This window comes from Pristiophorus japonicus, chromosome 11, assembly GCF_044704955.1.
Source record: "Pristiophorus japonicus isolate sPriJap1 chromosome 11, sPriJap1.hap1, whole genome shotgun sequence".
NCBI lineage: Eukaryota > Metazoa > Chordata > Chondrichthyes > Pristiophoridae > Pristiophorus > Pristiophorus japonicus.
In genome coordinates, this window is record NC_091987.1 from 74,761,844 (window position 1) to 74,781,843 (window position 20,000).

The 20,000-nt window shown below is 43.7% G+C and overlaps 1 protein-coding gene across 7 annotated transcripts in view; it reads left to right on the forward strand.

Moving 5' to 3' along the window:
- Positions 1 to 20,000, forward strand: part of LOC139276085 (syntaxin-binding protein 5-like) — a 671,748-nt gene that overhangs the window by 457,991 nt on the left and 193,757 nt on the right. For all 7 annotated transcript variants that reach the window (XM_070893547.1, XM_070893550.1, XM_070893548.1 and 4 more), the window contains exons 10-13: positions 2,035 to 2,189; positions 3,702 to 3,774; positions 11,401 to 11,551; positions 18,930 to 18,997. In XM_070893547.1, the coding sequence (XP_070749648.1) occupies positions 2,035 to 2,189; positions 3,702 to 3,774; positions 11,401 to 11,551; positions 18,930 to 18,997 (447 nt within the window). The remainder of the gene's footprint in view (positions 1 to 2,034; positions 2,190 to 3,701; positions 3,775 to 11,400; positions 11,552 to 18,929; positions 18,998 to 20,000) is intronic.

Below are 20,000 nucleotides of genomic sequence, written 5' to 3' on the forward strand. Positions count from 1 at the left end.
CCAGTGCTGCAATGCGGTTTTGTCAGGAGCTGCAGCTGGATACACTTCCTGCACACATCCAGTGTCCCTGATTTTCCACATAGCACAGGAGGACCATGACATGGGTCTGGGCTCTCCTGACATGATTTAACCCTTAAATTAATTTAATTTGGCAACAATGCCAAAGGTTTCTTACTGATGGGGAAAAGAAAACCTATCCACCAATCACTTAAATCCCTTGGCTGTGATGTCACACTTCGATTTCTTTTTACTTCTTTTTTGCCTTCTCTCCCTGCTGCAGCTGCACCAACTGGCTCCTCCTCGGCTCACTGCTCCTCTGACTGCTGGGCCTTTAATGGGCCTCCCCTCGACTCACCGCTCCTCCGACTGCTGGGCATTTAATAGGCCTCCCCTCGACTCACTGCTCCTCGACGCTGCCGCTCCTCTGACTGCTGGGCCTTTAATGGGTCTCTCCTCGACTCACTGGTCCTCCTCGATGCTGCCGCTCCTCTGACTGCTGGGCCTTTTATGGGCCTCCCCTCGACTCACCGCTCCTCCTCGACGCTGCCGCTCCTCCGACTGCTAGGCCTTTTATGAGCCTCCCCTCGACTCACTGCTCCTTGATGCTGCCGCTCCTCCGACTGCTAGGCCTTTTATGGGCCTCCCCTCGACTCACTGCTCCTCCTCGATGCTGCTGCTCCTCCGACTGCTGGGCCTTATATGGGCCTCCCCTCGACTCACTGCTCCTTGGTGCTGCCGCTCCTCTGACTGCTGGGCCTTTTATGGGCCTCCCCTCGACTCACTGCTCCTCCTCGATGCTGCTGCTCCTCCGACTGCTGGGCCTTTTATGGGCCTCCCCTCGACTCACTGCTCCTTGATGCTGCCGCTCCTCTGACTGCTGGGCCTTTTATGGGCCTCCCCTCGACTCACTGCTCCTTGATGCTGCCGCTCCTCTGACTGCTGGGCCTTTTATGGGCCTCCCCTCGACTCACTGCTCCTCCTCAATGCAGATATATTTGTTCGATATATTCAAAAGGGAGTGTTAGATCTGGTCCTTATGGCTAAAGGGATCAAGGGGTATGGAGAGAAAGCAGGAATGGGGTACTGAAGTTGCATGATCAGCCATGATCATATTGAATGGTGGTGTAGGCTCAAAGGGCCGAATGGCCTACTCCTGCACTATTTTCTATGTTTAACTCTGGGAATTTAAGATCATTAAAAAAATAGAGGGGCTGATAAGGGTTTCAAACATATTATGAGAAAAAAGTCTTGTTCAGCTTTTCCTTTCTTTTATTGGTACATTTTTCTTGTCACTAATTTCTGATTTGTTGCTTTCATATGTATTTGGTAGTTCCTGATGGTAGCTTTGTAGCTGCTTTACTTGCTTTTGATTTCAACATTCACTTAATATAGAATTCTGATTTGTTACTTTTTCATGAATATGAAATTTAAGTCAACTAGAAAGTGTAGTGTCCGTAGTTTGACATAGGAGGTGTGCAAATCCCCCATGGTGTTGCTCATGCTAAACTGGATGAGACTCGGGTAGGTGTTCAGCTATCTGCTGAAGTGTGAAATTGACATGCGGATCTGCCATCCATTATAGAAACAGCCCAATTTTAATTTCTGTTAATTTCAATGAAAATGAAAATTGGGCAGTTTCTGTAACAGGAGACCTCGGGGGCAAGATGTACCCGACCGTTTATCACGACAAGAATATTATAACATGTAATGTGCAATGTATTCTTCTGCTACTAAGCTGGAACTGTATTTTAGTTTTCTTGTTCCTTTAAGACCACAAAGTTTAATTGCTATAAGTAAACAGCTTAACATGACCAAAAGTTTAATTGTTACTTGGTCAGGGAACTTTGTAGATGTGATTGTCAGTTTCAGGTTGCAGTTTAGAAATAACCAGCAGTTTAAGATTATTTTGCACCAGTAACAAAATATAATGCCTGAAAATGCTGAACTACCCTTTTTAATATATCACATTTAAATTAAATGTAAATTGTATGTTAATTGTATGCAGAATTTGTAACTATGGTTTTCATCTTCCAGTGAACCATTTATAATTTTTTCTGGTGGACTTTCCTACGATAAAGCGTGCAGAAGACCCAGCCTGACAATTATGCATGGCAAATCCATTACAGTTCTAGAAATGGATTATCCCATTGTGGACTTCCTATCTCTTTGTGAAACACCGTATCCAAATGGTAAATAAGAATGAGTGAACAGTTCAGGCTTTACTTGCCTCTTAAAGAGAGTGTGTACTTAGTAAGGCTTAAATTAATATTGGCCCAGAATTTGCACAAGTGGTGTAACCAGCAAGTTACACCAAAATATATGTTGAAATTTACACTGAAATTTCCTGAGAATCTTATTAGCATACATTGGAACATAAAAACGGGCATAAAACAAGTAGAAATCAACGTAAACAATCGGGGCCCAAGGAAAGTGCGGAAATTTTCCTTCTATGTATAAAAATTTGAAGCCATCAAACCATCCTTTATGCACCTTAGGTTCAGCAGCCAAGAGTTTCCACGTTCGATGCAATCAGTGATATGGGTACAAATTGCGCTAGTGTTATGACATGTTTTTTTTCTCAAGTTTCCATTCAAACTCATATGCATATCGCCGAATGTAAAATCTTCCATGAACCAGCACGATCAGGCAGCATTTTAAACTTGGTTAAATTTTAAAAATACATTTCTTGATATATTTAAGAGTGAAAACCTGGTGCTGTATTATTAATGGCTGCAACTGCTGCCAACGAACCGGAAGTGGCCTGTACATGCGCGCTGCCAGTTCGTCACAGGAGTGGGTTTGTTTAAAAAAAATTAAGCCGGGAAGGGAGATGGGTTGTTGAGAAAGCTGGGAAAATTTTAAAACATTTTTGTTTTTTCCTATATGAATAATCTTCCTCTTGCCTATCTCCAAAATTAAACTCAAATGTCTTTTGACCAAAAAGATCTCTAGGATAGTAATAATTTACAGTTACTAATCTGCATTTGTACTTTTGGTTTGGCTTTTCCTGTACTTACATTCTCCAGTTCACAAAAGTTGACCTACTTTTAAAAAAAATTAATTGACGGGATGTGGGCGTCACTGGCAGTGCTACTTATTGCCCATCCATAATTGTCCTTGAGAAGGTAGTGGTGAGCCAGGCGGTTCCTGAACTGAATTACTTCCAAATTGCAAGCAGTGCTTAAACTGGCCTGCTTCAACATGTAGTGTAAGTCAAGTTTTCCAGCACCATGTGCTGCTAATCATAGAGAAGCCTGTTTGAAACAATGCCAAACATAGATGGATGGAGATGGAGAATGGAAGTAGCAAAGCAGTTAAATTGCACTACTCTTTACTTTCAATATTGGGTTTACAGAATAGTGCCAGGAATAAATAAATGCAAAATAAGAAACATACTGACTGTATCTGTCACAATTACTAGCCTTCTCACAATTAGGATGAACATTAATGTCGGTTTAATTTTGATTTACAATTTGCTAAATTTATTAAATATTTATATACAAAGTTATCCATCCTGTATAAATAAATCCCCACTCCAAGATTTTTTTCTATTTGTCCCTTTACTTTAATCATCGTCATAAATGAATAGCTTTAAATAATGAAAAAGTTATACATTATACAAGCGTTCAGTTCCATGATGTAGAACCTATTTTACTGATGCAATATAATTAGGTTGTGATTAATTATGCTTTATTTTACAGAATTCCAGGAACCTTATGCAGTCGTTGTGCTACTTGAAAAAGATCTGATCGTTGTTGATCTTACACAAAGCAAGTAAGTGTATTTATGCAGACAGAATGATCCCTAGCTTTAGATATTAGTTGTTATTACAAACATTGAAAGTTTGTTAAATGTTTTTTAAAATCACTTATTACCATGAGTTGCAAAAGCTATTCTTCATTTTGAGGACAAGATTTAAGGTGATTGGCAAAAGAACCAAAGGCGATGCAAGAAAAATCTTTTTTACGCAGCAAGTGATTGGGATCTGGAATGCACTGCCTGAAAGGCTGGTGGAGTCAGACGCAATCTTATCTTTCAAAAGGGATTGGAAGGAAAACATTTTGTAGGGCTACGGGGAAAGGGCAGAGGAGTGGGACGAGCTGAGAGTTGGCACAGGCTCGACGGACTGAATGGCCGCCTTCCTTGCTGTAACCATTCTATGGGCTCAAGTTTCGGATCCCCGCTAGAACAACGGCACACATCGGAGAGGCCTGCCGAATTTGTAGAACAAAAATTGCGCCGAATACTTACCTCGCGATTCTCCGATAGCTGTAGGCCCATTTCCAGCTCGGCGCTGTGCAGCAGGAGGTGCTGGGGGCAGAGCTAGAGCCCTGCGCCAAAAACAGTGCCGACAGCTGTGCCAGTGCGCATTTGCTCCCAGCGCGTCCGGTCTCCGGGCGATGACCCTATCCCTGGCCAAAGGGACGTCGCCCCTATCCCCGGCCGAGTGGCCTGAAATCGCTTACCTCGTCGGCGGCGGGGCCCGCCCGCCTGGCATCTCGCTGTGGGTGGGCCCCACCCGAAGAGTCGTCGTCGTCAGTGGCCCGGCATCTGCTGCGTGCGGGCCCCGCCGGAGTCCTTGGCGGGGCCCGACTTCTTCGTCAGCAGCGGGGCCTGGCTTCTTCGTCGTCTTCTCTCCCTCCCCTCCCCCCGTCCATCATCTTCTCCCCCACTTCTCTTCTCCCCCCCCTTCCTCTCTTCTCCCCCCCCTTCCTCTCTTCTCCCCCCCCTCCCTCTCTTCTCCCCCCCCTGTCTTCTCTCCACCCCCCCCCTTCTCCCCGGTGCTCAGTGGGTGAGTAGAAATAATTTTTTATTTATTGAATGATTTTTTATTATTTTTTTTATTTTTTATTTTTTAAATTTTTTTGATTGATTTATTGGTTGATTTATTGATTTATTTATCATTTATTATTGATGATGGCTCTTTATTTGTAAAAGTGAAGTGTTTAATGTTTGTAAACCCCCCTTTCTCCCCCCCCCCCCCCCCCATCTCTCGATCCCTACGCCTGATTTCTAAGTGCAGGCAAGGTTTTTCTGAGCATATAAATATCTACACTTACTCTATTCTAAGTTAGTTTGGAGTAAGTTTTCACTGCTTAAACTTGCAAAATGGGCGTAAGTGGCTGGACACACCCCATTTTGAAAAAGAAAATCTGTTCCAAAATGGAACTATTCTAACTCACTAGAACTGGAGCAAACTAATTGCCGAGAATTGCAATTTCTAAGATGTTCCATTCTAAACTAGTTGCTCCAAAAAAATAGGACCAACTCAGGCCGAAACTTGAGCCCTATGATTCTAAGACTTATCTTGTGGAAATTTTGCAACACCTTTTCTTATTCTTTCTCAATTAAATAGCAATAGATGAATGAATCATAACTAAGCCGTGCACTCCATAATAAATGATCAAAAGCTCTTAATCAAATACTCATTCAGTTACAAGCCGGACAGATCAAAAATATTTGCAATGCAATTATTTTTTAACAACATAAAACATAAAATAAATAGAACAGCATAAGATTGTAGAGACAACTACAGTGAATTTTACCAATAGAAACAGCCATTAATAGCCATAGACAAAAGCTTGTTCCTCAGGAAAATGTGATGATCTTGTTTGACTAACGTTTGGATTCCTGCATAGTAGGTTTCAAAGTTTGGAAGAAAGATTCTCTGCTATCAATTTCCTTACATAGAAACATAGAAAATAGGTGCAGGAGTAGGCCATTCGGCCCTTCTAGCCTGCACCGCCATTCAATGAGTTCATGGCTGAACATGCAACTTCAGTACCCCATTCCTGCTTTCTTGCCATACCCCTTGATCCCCCTAGTAGTAAGGACTACATCTAACTCCTTTTTGAATATATTTAGTGAATTGGCCTCAACTACTTTCTGTGGTAGAGAATTCCACAGGTTCACCACTCTCTGGGTGAAGAAGTTTCTCCTCATCTCGGTCCTAAATGGCTTACCCCTTATCCTTAGACTATGACCCCTGGTTCTGGACTTCCCCAACATTGGGAACATTCTTCCGGCATCTAACCTATCTAAACCCATCAGAATTTTAAACGTTTCTATGAGGTCCCCTCTCATTCTTCTGAACTCCAGTGAATACAAGCCCAGTTGATCCAGTCTTTCTTGATAGGTCAGTCCCGCCATCCCGGGAATCAGTCTGGTGAACCTTCGCTGCACTCCCTCAATAGCAAGAATGTCCTTCCTCAAGTTAGGAAACCAAAACTGTACACAATACTCCAGGTGTGGCCTCACCAAGGCCCTGTACAACTGTAGCAACACCTCCCTGCCCCTGTACTCAAATCCCCTCGCTATGAAGGCCAACATGCCATTTGCTTTCTTAACCGCCTGCTGTACCTGCATGCCAACCTTCAATGACTGATGTACCATGACACCCAGGTCTCGTTGCACCTCCCCTTTTCCTAATCTGTCACCATTCAGATAATAGTCTGTCTCTCTGTTTTTACCACCAAAGTGGATAACCTCACATTTATCCACATTATACTTCATCTGCCATGCATTTGCCCACTCACCTAACCTATCCAAGTCACTCTGCAGCCTCATAGCATCCTCTTCGCAGCTCACACTGCCACCCAACTTAGTGTCATCCGCAAATTTGGAGATACTACATTTAATCCCCTCGTCTAAATCATTAATGTACAATGTAAACAGCTGGGACCCCAGCACAGAACCTTGCGGTACCCCACTAATCACTGCCTGCCATTCTGAAAAGTCCCCATTTGCTCCTACTCTTTGCTTCCTGTCTGACAACCAGTTCTCAATCCATGTCAGCACACTACCCCCAATCCCATGTGCTTTAACTTTGCACATTAATCTCTTGTGTGGGACCTTGTCGAAAGCCTCTGAAAGTCCAAATATACCACATCAACTGGTCCACTCTACTGGAAACATCCTCAAAAAATTCCAGAAGATTTGTCAAGCATGATTTCCCTTTCACAAATCCATGCTGACTTGGACCTATCATGTCACCTCTTTCCAAATGCGCTGCTATGACATCCTTAATAATTGATTCCATCATTTTACCCACTACTGATGTCAGGCTGACCGGTCCATAATTCACTGTTTTCTCTCTCCCTCCTTTTTTAAAAAGTGGGGTTACATTGGCTACCCTCCACTCGATAGGAACTGATCCAGAGTCAATGGAATGTTGGAAAATGACTGTCAATGCATCCGCTATTTCCAAGGCCACCTCCTTAAGTACTCTGGGATGCAGTCCATCAGGCCCTGGGGATTTATCGGCCTTCAATCCCATCAATTTCCCCAACACAATTTCCCGACTAATAAGGATTTCCCTCAGTTCCTCCTTCTTACTAGACCCTCTGACCCCTTTTATATCCGGAAGGTTGTTTGTGTCCTCCTTAGTGAATACCGAACCAAAGTACTTGTTCAATTGGTCCGCAATCTCTTTGTTCCCCATTATGACTTCCCCTGATTCTGACTGCAGGGGACCTACGTTTGTCTTTACTAACCTTTTTCTCTTTACTTATCTATAGAAACTTTTGCAATCCATCTTAACCAGCACGATCAGGCAGCATTTTAAACTTGGTTAAATTTTAAAAATACATTTCTTGATATATTTAAGAGTGAAAACCTGGTGCTGTATTATTAATGGCTGCAACTGCTGCCAACGAACCGGAAGTGGCCTGTACATGCGCGCTGCCAGTTCGTCACAGGAGTGGGTTTGTTTAAAAAAAATTAAGCCGGGAAGGGAGATGGGTTGTTGAGAAAGCTGGGAAAATTTTAAAACATTTTTGTTTTTTCCTATATGAATAATCTTCCTCTTGCCTATCTCCAAAATTAAACTCAAATGTCTTTTGACCAAAAAGATCTCTAGGATAGTAATAATTTACAGTTACTAATCTGCATTTGTACTTTTGGTTTGGCTTTTCCTGTACTTACATTCTCCAGTTCACAAAAGTTGACCTACTTTAAAAAAAAATTAATTGACGGGATGTGGGCGTCACTGGCAGTGCTACTTATTGCCCATATCTTAATGTTCCCTGCAAACTTCTTCTCGTACTGCATTTTCCCTGCCCTAATCAAACCCTTTGTCCTCCTCTGCTGAGTTCTAAATTTCTCCAAGTCCCTGGGTTCGCTGCTATTTCTGGCCAATTTGTATGCCACTTGTCTTTAATACTATCCCTGATTTCCCTTGATAGCCACGGTTGAGCCACCTTCCCTTTTTTATTTTTACGCCAGACAGGAATGTACAATTGTTGTAGTTCATCCATGCGGTCTCTAAATGTCTGTCATTGCCCATCCACAGTCAACCCCTTAAGTATCATTCGCCAATCAATCCTAGTCAATTCACACCTCATAACTTCAAAGTTACCCTTCTTTAAGTTCTGGACCATGGTCTCTGAATTAACTGTTTCATTCTCTATCCTAATGCAGAATTCCACCATATTATGGTCACTCTTCCCCAAGGGGCCTCGCACAACAAGATTGCTAATTAATCCTCTCTCATTACACAACACCCAGTCTAAGATGGCCTCCCCCCTAGTTGGTTCCTCGACATATTGGTCTAGAAAACCATCCCTTATGCACTCCAGGAAATCCTCCTCCACCGTATTGCTTCCAGTTTGGTTAGCCCAATCTATGTGCATATTAAAGTCACCCATTATAACTGCTGCACCCTTATTGCATGCACCACTAATTTCCTGTTTGATGCCCACCCCAACATCACTACTACTGTTTGGAGGTCTGTACACAACTCCCACTAACGTTTTTTGCCCTTTTTTGGTGTTCTGCAGCTCTACCCATATAGATTCCACATCATCCAAGCTAATGTCCTTCTTAACAATTGCATTAATCTCATCTTTAACCAGCAATGCTAGCCCACCTCCTTTTCCTTTTATTCTATCCTTCCTGAATGTTGAATACCCCTGGATGTTGAGTTCCCAGCCCTGATCATCCTGGAGCCACATCTCCGTAATCCCAATAAGATTATATTTGTTAACATCTATTTGCACAGTTAATTCATCCACCTTATTACAGATACTCCTTGCATTAAGACACAAAGCCTTCAGGGTTGTTTTTTTAACACCCTTTGTCCTTTTAGAATTTTGCTGAACAGTGGTCCTTTTTGTTCTTTGTCTTGGGTTTCTCTGCCCTCCACTTTTCCTCATCTCCTTTCTTTCTTTTGCTTTTGTCTCCTTTTTGTTTCCCTCTGTCTCCCTGCATTGGTTCCCATCCCCCTGCCATATTAGTTTAACTCCTCCCCAACAGAACTAGCAAACACTCCCCCTAGGACATTGGTTCCGGTCCTGCCCAGGTGCAGACCGTCCGGTTTGTACTGGTCCCACCTCCCCCAGAACCGGTTCCAATGCCCCAGGAATTTGAATCCCTCCCTGCTGCACCACTGCTCAAGCCACGTATTCATCTGCGCTATCCTGCGATTCCTACTCTGACTAGCACGTGGCACTGGTAGCAATCCCGAGATGACTACTTTTGAGGTCCTACTTTTTAATTTAGCTCCTAGCTCCTTAAATTCGTTTAGTAGGACCTCATCCCTTTTTTTACCTATGTCGTTGGTACCAATGTGCACCACGACAACTGGCTGTTCTCCCTCCCTTTTGAGAATGTCCTGCACCCGTTGCGAGACATCCTTGACCCTTGCACCAGGGAGGCAACATACCATCCTGGAGTCTCGGTTGCGGCCACAGAAACGCCTATCTATTCCCCTTACAATTGAATCCTCTATCACTATCGCTCTCCCACTCTTTTTCCTGCCCTCCTGTGCAACAGAGCCAGCCACGGTGCCATGAACTTGGCTGCTGCTGCCCTCCCCTGATGAGTCATCCCCCTCAACAATACTCAAAGCAGTGTATCTGTTTTGCAGGGGGATGACCACAGTGGACCCCTGCACTACCTTCCTTGCACTGCTCTTCCTGCTGGTCTTCCATTCCCTATCTGGCTGTGGACCCTTCACCTGCGGTACGACCAACTCGCTGCACGTGCTACTCACGTCATTCTCAGCATCGTGGATGCTCCAGAGTGAATCCACCCTCAGCTCCAACTCCGCAACGCGGTCCGTCAGGAGCTGGAGGCGGATACACTTCCCGCACATGTAGTCGTCAGGGACACTGGAGTCGTCCCTGAGTTCCCACATGGTACAGGAGGAGCATAACACGTGACCGAGCTGTCCTGCCATGACTTAACCCTTAGATAGGCAATAACAATGCTAAAGTTTACTGACTGTTATCGAAGAGAAAAAAGAAAAACTACTCACCAATCACCAGCCAATTACTTACCCCCATGGCTGTGACGTCACCTTTCTGTTTCTTTCTACTTCTTTTTTGCCTTCTCCCTGTAGCTGCACAAGTACGCCTCTCGCTGCCGCTGGGCCTTTTATATACTGCTCCGACACCACGCACTCCCGCCTCTCGGACTTACGTTTCTTTCCTAAGCCAGGCTAGCAGCAGTCATATATCTGACCGTTGCTTTCCCTTTCTCATTGGTAAAATCACTGCTCCATAAATGAATAGTTAACAACAGGAAATCAAAACACTCAGATTCACAGATCTGACTTTGAAAGTGGTTTGGTACTATAAAACGGCATAGGCTGCAAATTTCCTTCGAGATGCTTGCCCTCTGTCGCCATAATTTTGCTGGAAGTATAGCAGAAATCCCATTTACGCATGTCAAAGCTACAGAGGTGGAGCAAATGCAGCTCTGATGAAATTATTAATTATATGGGTAAATTTTGTGAGGTACCACAGTACTGGTGGGGCCTCACACTCTGCAGGCACCTATTTCAAAATTGAGCACTGTATCCTACAAGTCCAATTCTTACTAATCCAGATTTTGAAAAGGCACAATCGCACAAAAAAGGGCAGAGACCTACAACACTGGATCTCTACCCCTTTTGAGAAGGATGTGCATTTCCAGCGACAAAATGAGTTGGCACAGGAAGCTCCTGCTTGAAAATTAGATGGAAATGACACACATACCTTCCACGTCACTTTTCTGTCTTTACATTAAGGATGCATGCCAGTTTCCATGAATGCCCATATAAATTGGACATTCCAAGTTTCTGAACTGCGTTCAGTTCAAAAGATCTTTAAATGGCCAATTATTACCAGGGTAAGGCCTTGCCCAATGTCCTAAAATTAGATAGGGTCCTTCCTAATCTAATTTAAATATGCTTATGTTCATGCCCATAGTGTAGCCTGTTTTAAAAAAAAAACACTGCCAGGAAAAAAACAGATTTAATTTGATGAAAAAATTGCAATTTCTTTCCTGTAACATTCTATGATGTGCTTAGAGCAGTACTTATCTTTGATTTCCAGTAAACTATAGTTATGTTCTGATTGTCTGAGCATAAGTTGTCTTTATTATTTAAAATTTACTACTGTTTTTGATTTTTCTGGTCAGTTTTCCTATCTTTGAAAACCCATATCCAATGGATGTACACGAGTCTCCAGTGACTTGCTCTGAGTATTTTGCTGATTGTCCTCCTGATTTGATACCTGCACTCTATTCCATGGGAGCCAAACAACAAAAAAAGCAGGGATATAGCACAAAGGTAATAGACTTTATTCTTGTTTTTCGTGTTTGCTGGCCATTGGTGCCTTGAGACAATTCTATTGCTGGTAGAACTGCTATTATATTTTGTTTGTTAACAAGTGTCCTATTAAATAAGAAGTAAAACTTAGTAGGCATAAGTATTATTCATAGGGCCATTTTCATTCTGATTTTTAGATGAATGCTTATTTGCTGTATCTTCACTGTCAAAAGTTTTAATACGATATATTGACATGCTTTTTACAGTTTCATACAATATTGTGCCCTTCTGGGGCAGCATAAAAAAGGGAAAGTAAAGCTATTGAACAACTTTAGGGAAAAACCTGCGGCACTACAAATTCATAATTTCTGTTTTATTAGAATACATTGTTGATGCATAAATCTGGTGCAAGTAATCAACAATATCAAGTTACAAGTTTCAATTTTCCAAAACTATTAAATCATATTTAAACATGATAGCTCGAATCATATTTGTTTCATTTTGGTGTAAGAATTCCTAACCCTCTGGAATTAAAATAGGCATTTTCCATTTGTCACTACTAGGTCCTCAAACAATGCATTTCATCTCTTATAGCTCAAATAAACAGTATACTTAATTGTGTATGTATGTTTGAAATAAATGCAAAAACAATAAAAGTTTTGGACAGGTTATCAACAAATGAGCAACACAATTGTACCATGATTAATAATTGAGAAACTAGCCTCAAGTTTGAAAGCAGTGTCCATAATGTGTATATGTTAATATCTAATTTATGTGGCAATTGCAAAAAAAAGTATTGCAGTCTCTATTGCTTGTTAGAAATTAGGGGTATCTAAAATGCGAATGAACTTGTGATGCTAATAATACTGTGTTTAAATGATTGTATTAGAACTTGAGACGAAAGTGTCTTCAGAATAGTATTAGTATAGCTGGATAGATGCTTAGAATTTGCTTATGTTTTTTATTCCCTGCAGATGTGATAGCATTCTTCACCATGGTAGTCACACATGACCTTGCTTTCCAGGCTAGCTATCTGCTGCTTATAAGTTAGGATTTTGACTTAGGTCAAGGGCAATTAGGGATGGGCAATAAATGCTGGCCTTGCCAGCGATGTCCACATTCCATGAACTAATTCAAAAACAAGCTTGCTTTACTGACCCTTACATGTTTTCTAGATTCTTGAGATAGTTTAACTAGATGTCGAATTTATTTTCTGTCTTTATTTGCAGATACTTTGAGTTCTCACTACTTAAAGTTATACTGAACTATGCAGATCATGAAGGGTTCATTCTTTGGTCGATGTTGAGGACAGTTTTTAGTGTGTCACTCCAGGTGATATTTTCATAAATAGATAGGAAATGCACATTTTTCTCCAGAAATTATCATTTGTTTCTGAAGCATCCAGAATTCAAATTGGTTAAGTCAGAATAAACATACTTTTTTGGATCTCTTCACTCAGCTTACATCCAACTCCGCATCGATGTTAGTTGTAACCTGTAAAATGGAGCTGCTGATCTGGAAAGTAATTCACAACTGGCAGATATATTATTTTAAAGGATTGGGCGATTTGAAAGAGAGATGTTCAGAATTAGACCATGTTCAGTTTTCCTGACTAGATTCAGACTATTCAAGTTAGCAGTTCACTTCTGACACTCTGTTAAGAACATAAGGAATAGGCCATTTGGCTCCTCAAGCCTGCTCTGCCATTTAATAAGATCATGGCTGATTTGATCATGGACTCAGCTCCACTTCCCTGCCCACTCCCCATAACCTTTTATTCCCTTATCATTCAAAAATCTGTCTATCTCCGCCTTAAATATATTCAATGCCCCAGCCTCCACAGCTCTCTGGGGCAGAGAATTCCATAGATTTACAAACCTCCAAGAGAAGAAGTTCCTCCTCGTTTCTGTTTTAAATGGGCGACCTCTTATTCTGAGATTATGGGCTCAATTTTGGCCAGGTGTTGCTCCGTTTTTTTTGGAGTATGCTATTTATTCTGGCATAACTTAAAAATCCCCAATTTCCCCAATCAATTTGCACCAACATAACTAACTTAGTTATGTTTTTTTTAGGTTAGTTTTTTTTTCTCAAAAGGGGGCGTTCCCAGCCACCTACACCAGTTCTGCCCATTTAGGCAACTTTGGCCAGCTAATAGTTACTCCATTTCTACTTAGGCCTGCGTATGTGGCCATTTGAGAAAACCTTTGCGGAGAGATAAAGAAATCGGCGCAGGTAATCGGCCTGGGATAGGAGCGGGAAGCGGAGAGGACCTGGACCTAAACCACCCAAGCCTTACCCTTAGCAATGTTTGCAAACAAAAACTACGAACAATTCTATAAGAAATAAAAAATTGAAGTCCTACCTTCATCTTCAAACTGCAATTCACCTTTCTGCACTCGGCCCGGGGAGGCAGAAGCCGGTGCGGGAGGCCACGCGGCCTGGGCTAGGGGCGGGACAATGCACTGGGAGGCCACTCGGCCTGGGCTAGGGGCGGGACAACGCACCGGGAGGCCACTCGGCCTGGGCTAGGGGCGGGACAATGCACTGGGAGGCCACGCGGCCTGGGCTAGGGGCGGGACAATGCACCGGGAGGCCACTCGGCCTGGGCTAGGGGCGGGACAACGCACCGGGAGGCCACTCGGCCTGGGCTAGGGGCAGGACAATGCACTGGGAGGCCACGCGGCCTGGGCTAGGGGCGGGACAATGCACCGGGAGGCCACTCGGCCTGGGCTAGGGGCGGGACAATGCACCAGGAGGCCACTCGGCCTGGGCTAGGGGCGGGACAACGCACCGGGAGGCCACTCGGCCTGGACTAGGGGCAGGACAACGCACTGGGAGGCCACGCGGCCTGGGCTAGGGGCGGGACAATGCACCAGGAGGCCACTCGGCCTGGGCTAGGGGCGAGACAATGCACCAGGAGGCCACTCGGCCTGGGCTAGGGTCGGGACAACGCACTGGGAGGCCACTCGGCCTGGGCTAGGGGCGGGACAATGCACCGGGAGGCCACTCGGCCTGGGCTAGGGGCGGGACAATGCTCTGGGAGGCCACTCGGCCTGGGCTAGGGGCGGGACAATGCTCTGGGAGGCCACTCGGCCTGGGCTAGGGGCAGGACAACGCACCAGGAGGCCACTCGGCCAGGGTTAGGGGCAGGCAGGAGAACTGATAGAAATCATCGGCAGGCAGGAGAACGCAAGAGATCGCACTGGCAGGCAGGAGAAGTCACAGAACGCATGCATAGGTGCTCCAATGCACCACACTCAATTATTTTACCAATGAGAATTATTTAGTTCAAAGATACTGGCAGTTCTATAAAATTGTATAGGTTCATCACTTTGTGATTAAACATTAAATACTCCATAAGAATAGTAATAGAGAACTGACACAACTCACCGGCAGGCAGATAAACTCACAGGTTACTATGGCAGCCCAATCTTTTTGGCGCAGATCAAGGCTTCACCCCGCCTTGGGTTAGGCCACGCCAAAATGAAAATGAAGAGATCCTAAGGGGAAACTTACAACATTTTTTTTGGCATACTCGGGCCACATAAAATTAGGCGTAACTCTTCAAGTACGCCCAAAAAATGCTTTGGGGAAAATTGAGCCCATTGTCCCCCAGTTTTACTTTCCCCTATGAGTGGAAATATCCTCTCTGCATCCACCTTGTCGAGCCCCCTCATTATCTAATATGTTTCAATAAGATCACCTCTCATTCTTCTGAACTCAAATGAGTATAGGTCCAACCTACTCAACCTATCTTCATAAGTCAACCTCCTCATCTCCAGAATTAACCTAGTGAATCTTCTCTGAACAGCCTCCAATGCAAGTATATCCTTCCTCAAATACGGAGACCAAAACTGAACGCAGTACTCCAGGTGTGGCCTCACCAATACCCTGTACAGTTGTAGCAGGACTTCTCTGCTTTTATACTCTTATCCCCCTTGCAATAAAGGCCAACATTCCATTTGCCTTCCTGATCACTTGCTGTATCTGCATACTAACTTTTTGTGTTTCATGCACAAGGACCCCCAGGTCCCTCTGTACTGCAGCACTTTGCAATTTTTCTCCATTTAAATAATAATTTGCTTTTCTATTTTTTCTGCCAAAGTGGATAACCTCACATTTTCCTACATTATACTCCATCTGCCAAATTTTTGCCCACTCACTTAGCCTGTCTATATCCCTTTGCAGATTTTTTGTGTCCTCCTCACACTTTGCTTTCCCACCCATCTTTGTATCATCAGCAAACTTGGCTACATTACACTTGGTCCCTTCATCCAAGTCATTAATATAGATTGTAAATAGTTAAGTCTCAATCACTAGTTACTGTTTGCCAACCGGAAAATGACCCATTTATCCCGACTCTCTGTTTTCTGTTAGTTAGCCAATCCTCTATCCATGCTAATATATTACCCCCAACCCTGTGAACATTTATCTTGTGCAGTAACCTTTTATGTGGCACCTTATCGAATGCCTTCTGGAAATCCAAATACATCACAACCACTGGTTCCCCCTTATCCACCCTGCTCGTTACATCCTCAAAGAACTCCAGCAAATTTGTCAAACATGATTTCCCTTTCATAAAATTATGTTGACTCTGCTTGCTTGAATTATGCTTTTCCAAATGCCTGCTACTGCTTCCTTAATAATGGACTCCAGTATTTTCCCAACGACAGATGTTAGGCTAACTGCTCCATAGTTTCCTGCTTTTTGTCTGCCTCCTTTTTTAAATAGGGACGTTACATTTGTGGTTTTCCAGTCCGCTGGGACCACCCCAGAATCCAGGGAATTTTGGTAGATTACAACCAATGCATCCACTATCTCTGCAGCCACTCCATTTAAGTCCCTAGGATGTAAGCCATCACGTCCAGAGGACTTGTCCGCCTTTAGTCCCATTATTTTACCGAGTACTACTTCTTTGGTGATTGTGATTGTATTAAGTTCCTCCCTCCCTATAGCCCCTTGATTATCCACTATTGGGATGTTCTTAGTGTCTTCTACCATGAAGACCGATACAAAATATTTGTTCAATGTCTCTGCCATTTCCCTGATCTCCATTATTAATTCCCCAGTCTCATCCTCTAAGGGACCAACATTTACTTTAGCCACTCTTTTCCTTTTTATGTACTTGTAGAAACTCTTACTGTCTGTTTTTATATTTCGTGCTAGTTTACTTTCATAATCTATCTTCCCTCTCTATCATTCTTTTAGTCGTTCTTTGCTGGCTTTTAAAAGTTTCCCAATTCTCCCACTAGTTTTGGCCACATTGTATGCCCTTGTTTTCAATTTGATATCATCCCTTATTTCCTTAGTTAACCACGGATGGTTATCCCTTCTCTTACAGTCTTTCCTTCTTATTGGGATATATTTTTGTTGTGAGTTATGAAATATCTCCTTAAATGTCTACCACTGCTCATCAACTGTCCTATACTTTAATCTGTTTTCCCAGTCCACTTTAGCCAATTCTGCCTTCATACCTTTGTAGTCTCCTTTATTTAAGCTTAGGACACTGGTTTGAGATCCAACTTTCTCACCCTCCAACTGAATTTGAAATTCAACCATGCTATGGTCACTCATTCCTAGAGGATCCTTTACTTGGAGATCATTTATTAATCCTATATCATTACACAGTACCAGATCTAAGATAGCCTGCTCCCTGATTGGTTCCACAACGTACAGTTCAAGGAAACTATCTCGGATACACTCTATGAACTCTTCCTCAAGACTACCCTGGCCAATTTGCTTTGTCCAATCAATATGAAGCTTAAAATCGCCTGTGATTATTGCCATTTCTTTTTTACAAGTCTTCATTATTTCTTGATTTATACAGGTGCAGCGTCCAAAATCCGGAATTCCGGACTCCGGGATGATTCGTGGCAGGATCATCTGGAATCCATAAAATGTTTTGGAATCCAGATCGGATGACCCTGCTAACCTCTGTCCTTGCCGCTGCCCGACCTCTGTCCCCGCCTCGTCGCTGCCCGAACTCCGTTCCCACCTCGCCACTGCCCAACTTCGGGCCCCGCCTCGCCACTGCTTGCCTCGCCGCCCTTTCCTCGGGGCCTCCTCGCCGGCCCTCCCAAACACCACCTCGGCGGGGCTGGCCCGCCCTAACACCTCCTTGACAGGGCCCCACCCGACGATGACAACCTCTGTGGGGCCAACCCACCCGACAACATCCTTGATGGGATCCGCCCGAACACCACCTCTGCGGGGCCCCGCCCAACAACAACCTTGGCGAGGCCAGCTCGACGGCGACTTCCTCAGCGGGGCCGGCCCATCCGACGACCTTCTTGGTGGGGACCCGCCCGCCGACGGGCCCCAGACGGCCCAAATATCTCCTCGGCAGGTAACCCCTCCCCCTTCTGACATTCCAAAATCCGGAAATACCCGAACCTGAGCTTTGGGTGTTTCCGGATTCGTGATGTCAGAAAGACGTTCCAAAGACCGGAAAAACACAAAATCCGGAACGGCCTCAGTCCTGAGGGTTCTGGATTCAGGACACTGCACCTGTACTCCGTTCAACAGTGTAGCTACTGTTAGGAGGTCTGTAGCCTACGCCCACCTTCTCTCCCTTATTATTTCTTATCTCTACCCAAACTGATTCAACATCTTGATTTTCTGAGCCAATATCGTTTCTTACCAACGCACTGATCTCATCCTTTATTAACAGTGCTACCCCACCTCCTTTTCCTTTCTGTCTGTCCTTCCAAATTGTCAAATACCCCTGAATATTTAGTTTCCAGTCCTGGTCACCTTGCAATCAGATTATACCCATTTGTATCTATTTGTGCCGTCAACTCATCTATTTTGTTACGAGTGCTACGTGCATTCAGCTAAGAGTTTTAAAATTTGTTTTTTACCATTTTTTCCCGCTTTGACCCCACTTTCTGATTCAGCTTTGTGTTTATACTTTCTGTCCCTTCCTGGCATGCTCTGGTTTTCAATTCCCCCAGCGCTACCCTGCTCTATTGCCTTCTCCTTATTCTTTAACTTGTTAAATTTTCACTCACCTGAATCCTCGCCCCCCCCCCCCACTACTAATTAGTCTAAAGCCCTCTCTACAGTCCTAGCTATTTGATTCACCAGGACCCTAGTCCCAGCACGGTCTAAGTGGAGCCGGTCCGAACAGAACAGCTCCCTCTTAGCCCAGTACTGGTGCCAGTGTCCCACGAACCAAAACCCATTTCTCCCACACCAGTCTTTGAGGCATGTGTTTAACTCTGATCTTATTTACCCTATGCAAATTTGCTCGTGGCTCAGGTAGTAAACCAGAGATTATTACCTTTGTGGGTTATCTGGAGATTACACCAAACAGGTAATCAATTACTTTATGTTCTTAAAAATGAAAACTTTACTTTGTAACCAAGTCTAATGATTTCAACCTTTTGTATTTCCCTAGGAATGGCCAATCGGTGGTGGTACATGGAATTTGGGTGCACAAACATATCCTGAAATAATCATAACTGGGTAAGGACAACGTCAATGGGGCACGAATCAGTAGCCTGCTGGTGTTAAATATTTTATGATTTTACTAGTGTAAATGTATTTCATCATCATAGGCAGTCCCTCGAATCGAGGATACTTGCTTCCACGTCAAAAAGTTCACAGGTGTTTCAATGAAGGACATAAAATTCCAGGTCCCGATCTAAATCTTGAAGGGTGGAAGATGCCTGTGCGTGGATTTTTTTAACGTGTGGTGACCGTTGCACACCAGCCACCACATGGGCTTGACAGAGCTAGGTCTTGGTCCAGCAGCAAGAATTAACCAAGACCACTGGAGACCAGCTCTGCTGCATGGACCTAGTGCGCACACATATCGCAGTGTGGGCTGACCCGCGCTGCCCCTGGGCCCATGCCTCTTCTGGGCCCCGAACTCACACCTCTCCTGAGCCCCGATCACATCCCTCTACAATTGTATATAGAGTTGAACAGAATGTCTTGAGAACAATCAGTAAATTATATTTGCACTTCAGGTGAATGCTATTCCTTCCGCAGGTGATTCATCCTGGGCTGGATAGTATTACTGCGGTCTGTCATGTTGTATAGCTGCAGGATACATTTTCCCTTGTGATTTTTCATTTGTACGTATTACAGAATACCTATTTTATTTATGAGCCAAGATTTTCTGAAATGTTTTAAAGCAGAGCTGCAGTCTATAAGTTAACGAGCAGCTTCTAGGATAATCGTTACTGTAAACAATACATGATGCAAAGTTAATGATGTCCATGGAGCTAAAAAATACATTGTTGTAAATTGGATTTTGCCAAATCAGAGTAGAACATGAGCTTAGATTTTCAAGACTGTCGTTTGTGTTGGCATAGATGTAACAATTTGCTACTTATGAGTTTAGCTAATAAGCCACAAGTTAACGATTCAAGTGTGACAAAAGGTTAACATTCGTATGAATATCAGGATCCATCACTGTCACATGATTTATCTCCAGTATCTTGCAATGCCCTGAATTGATTCG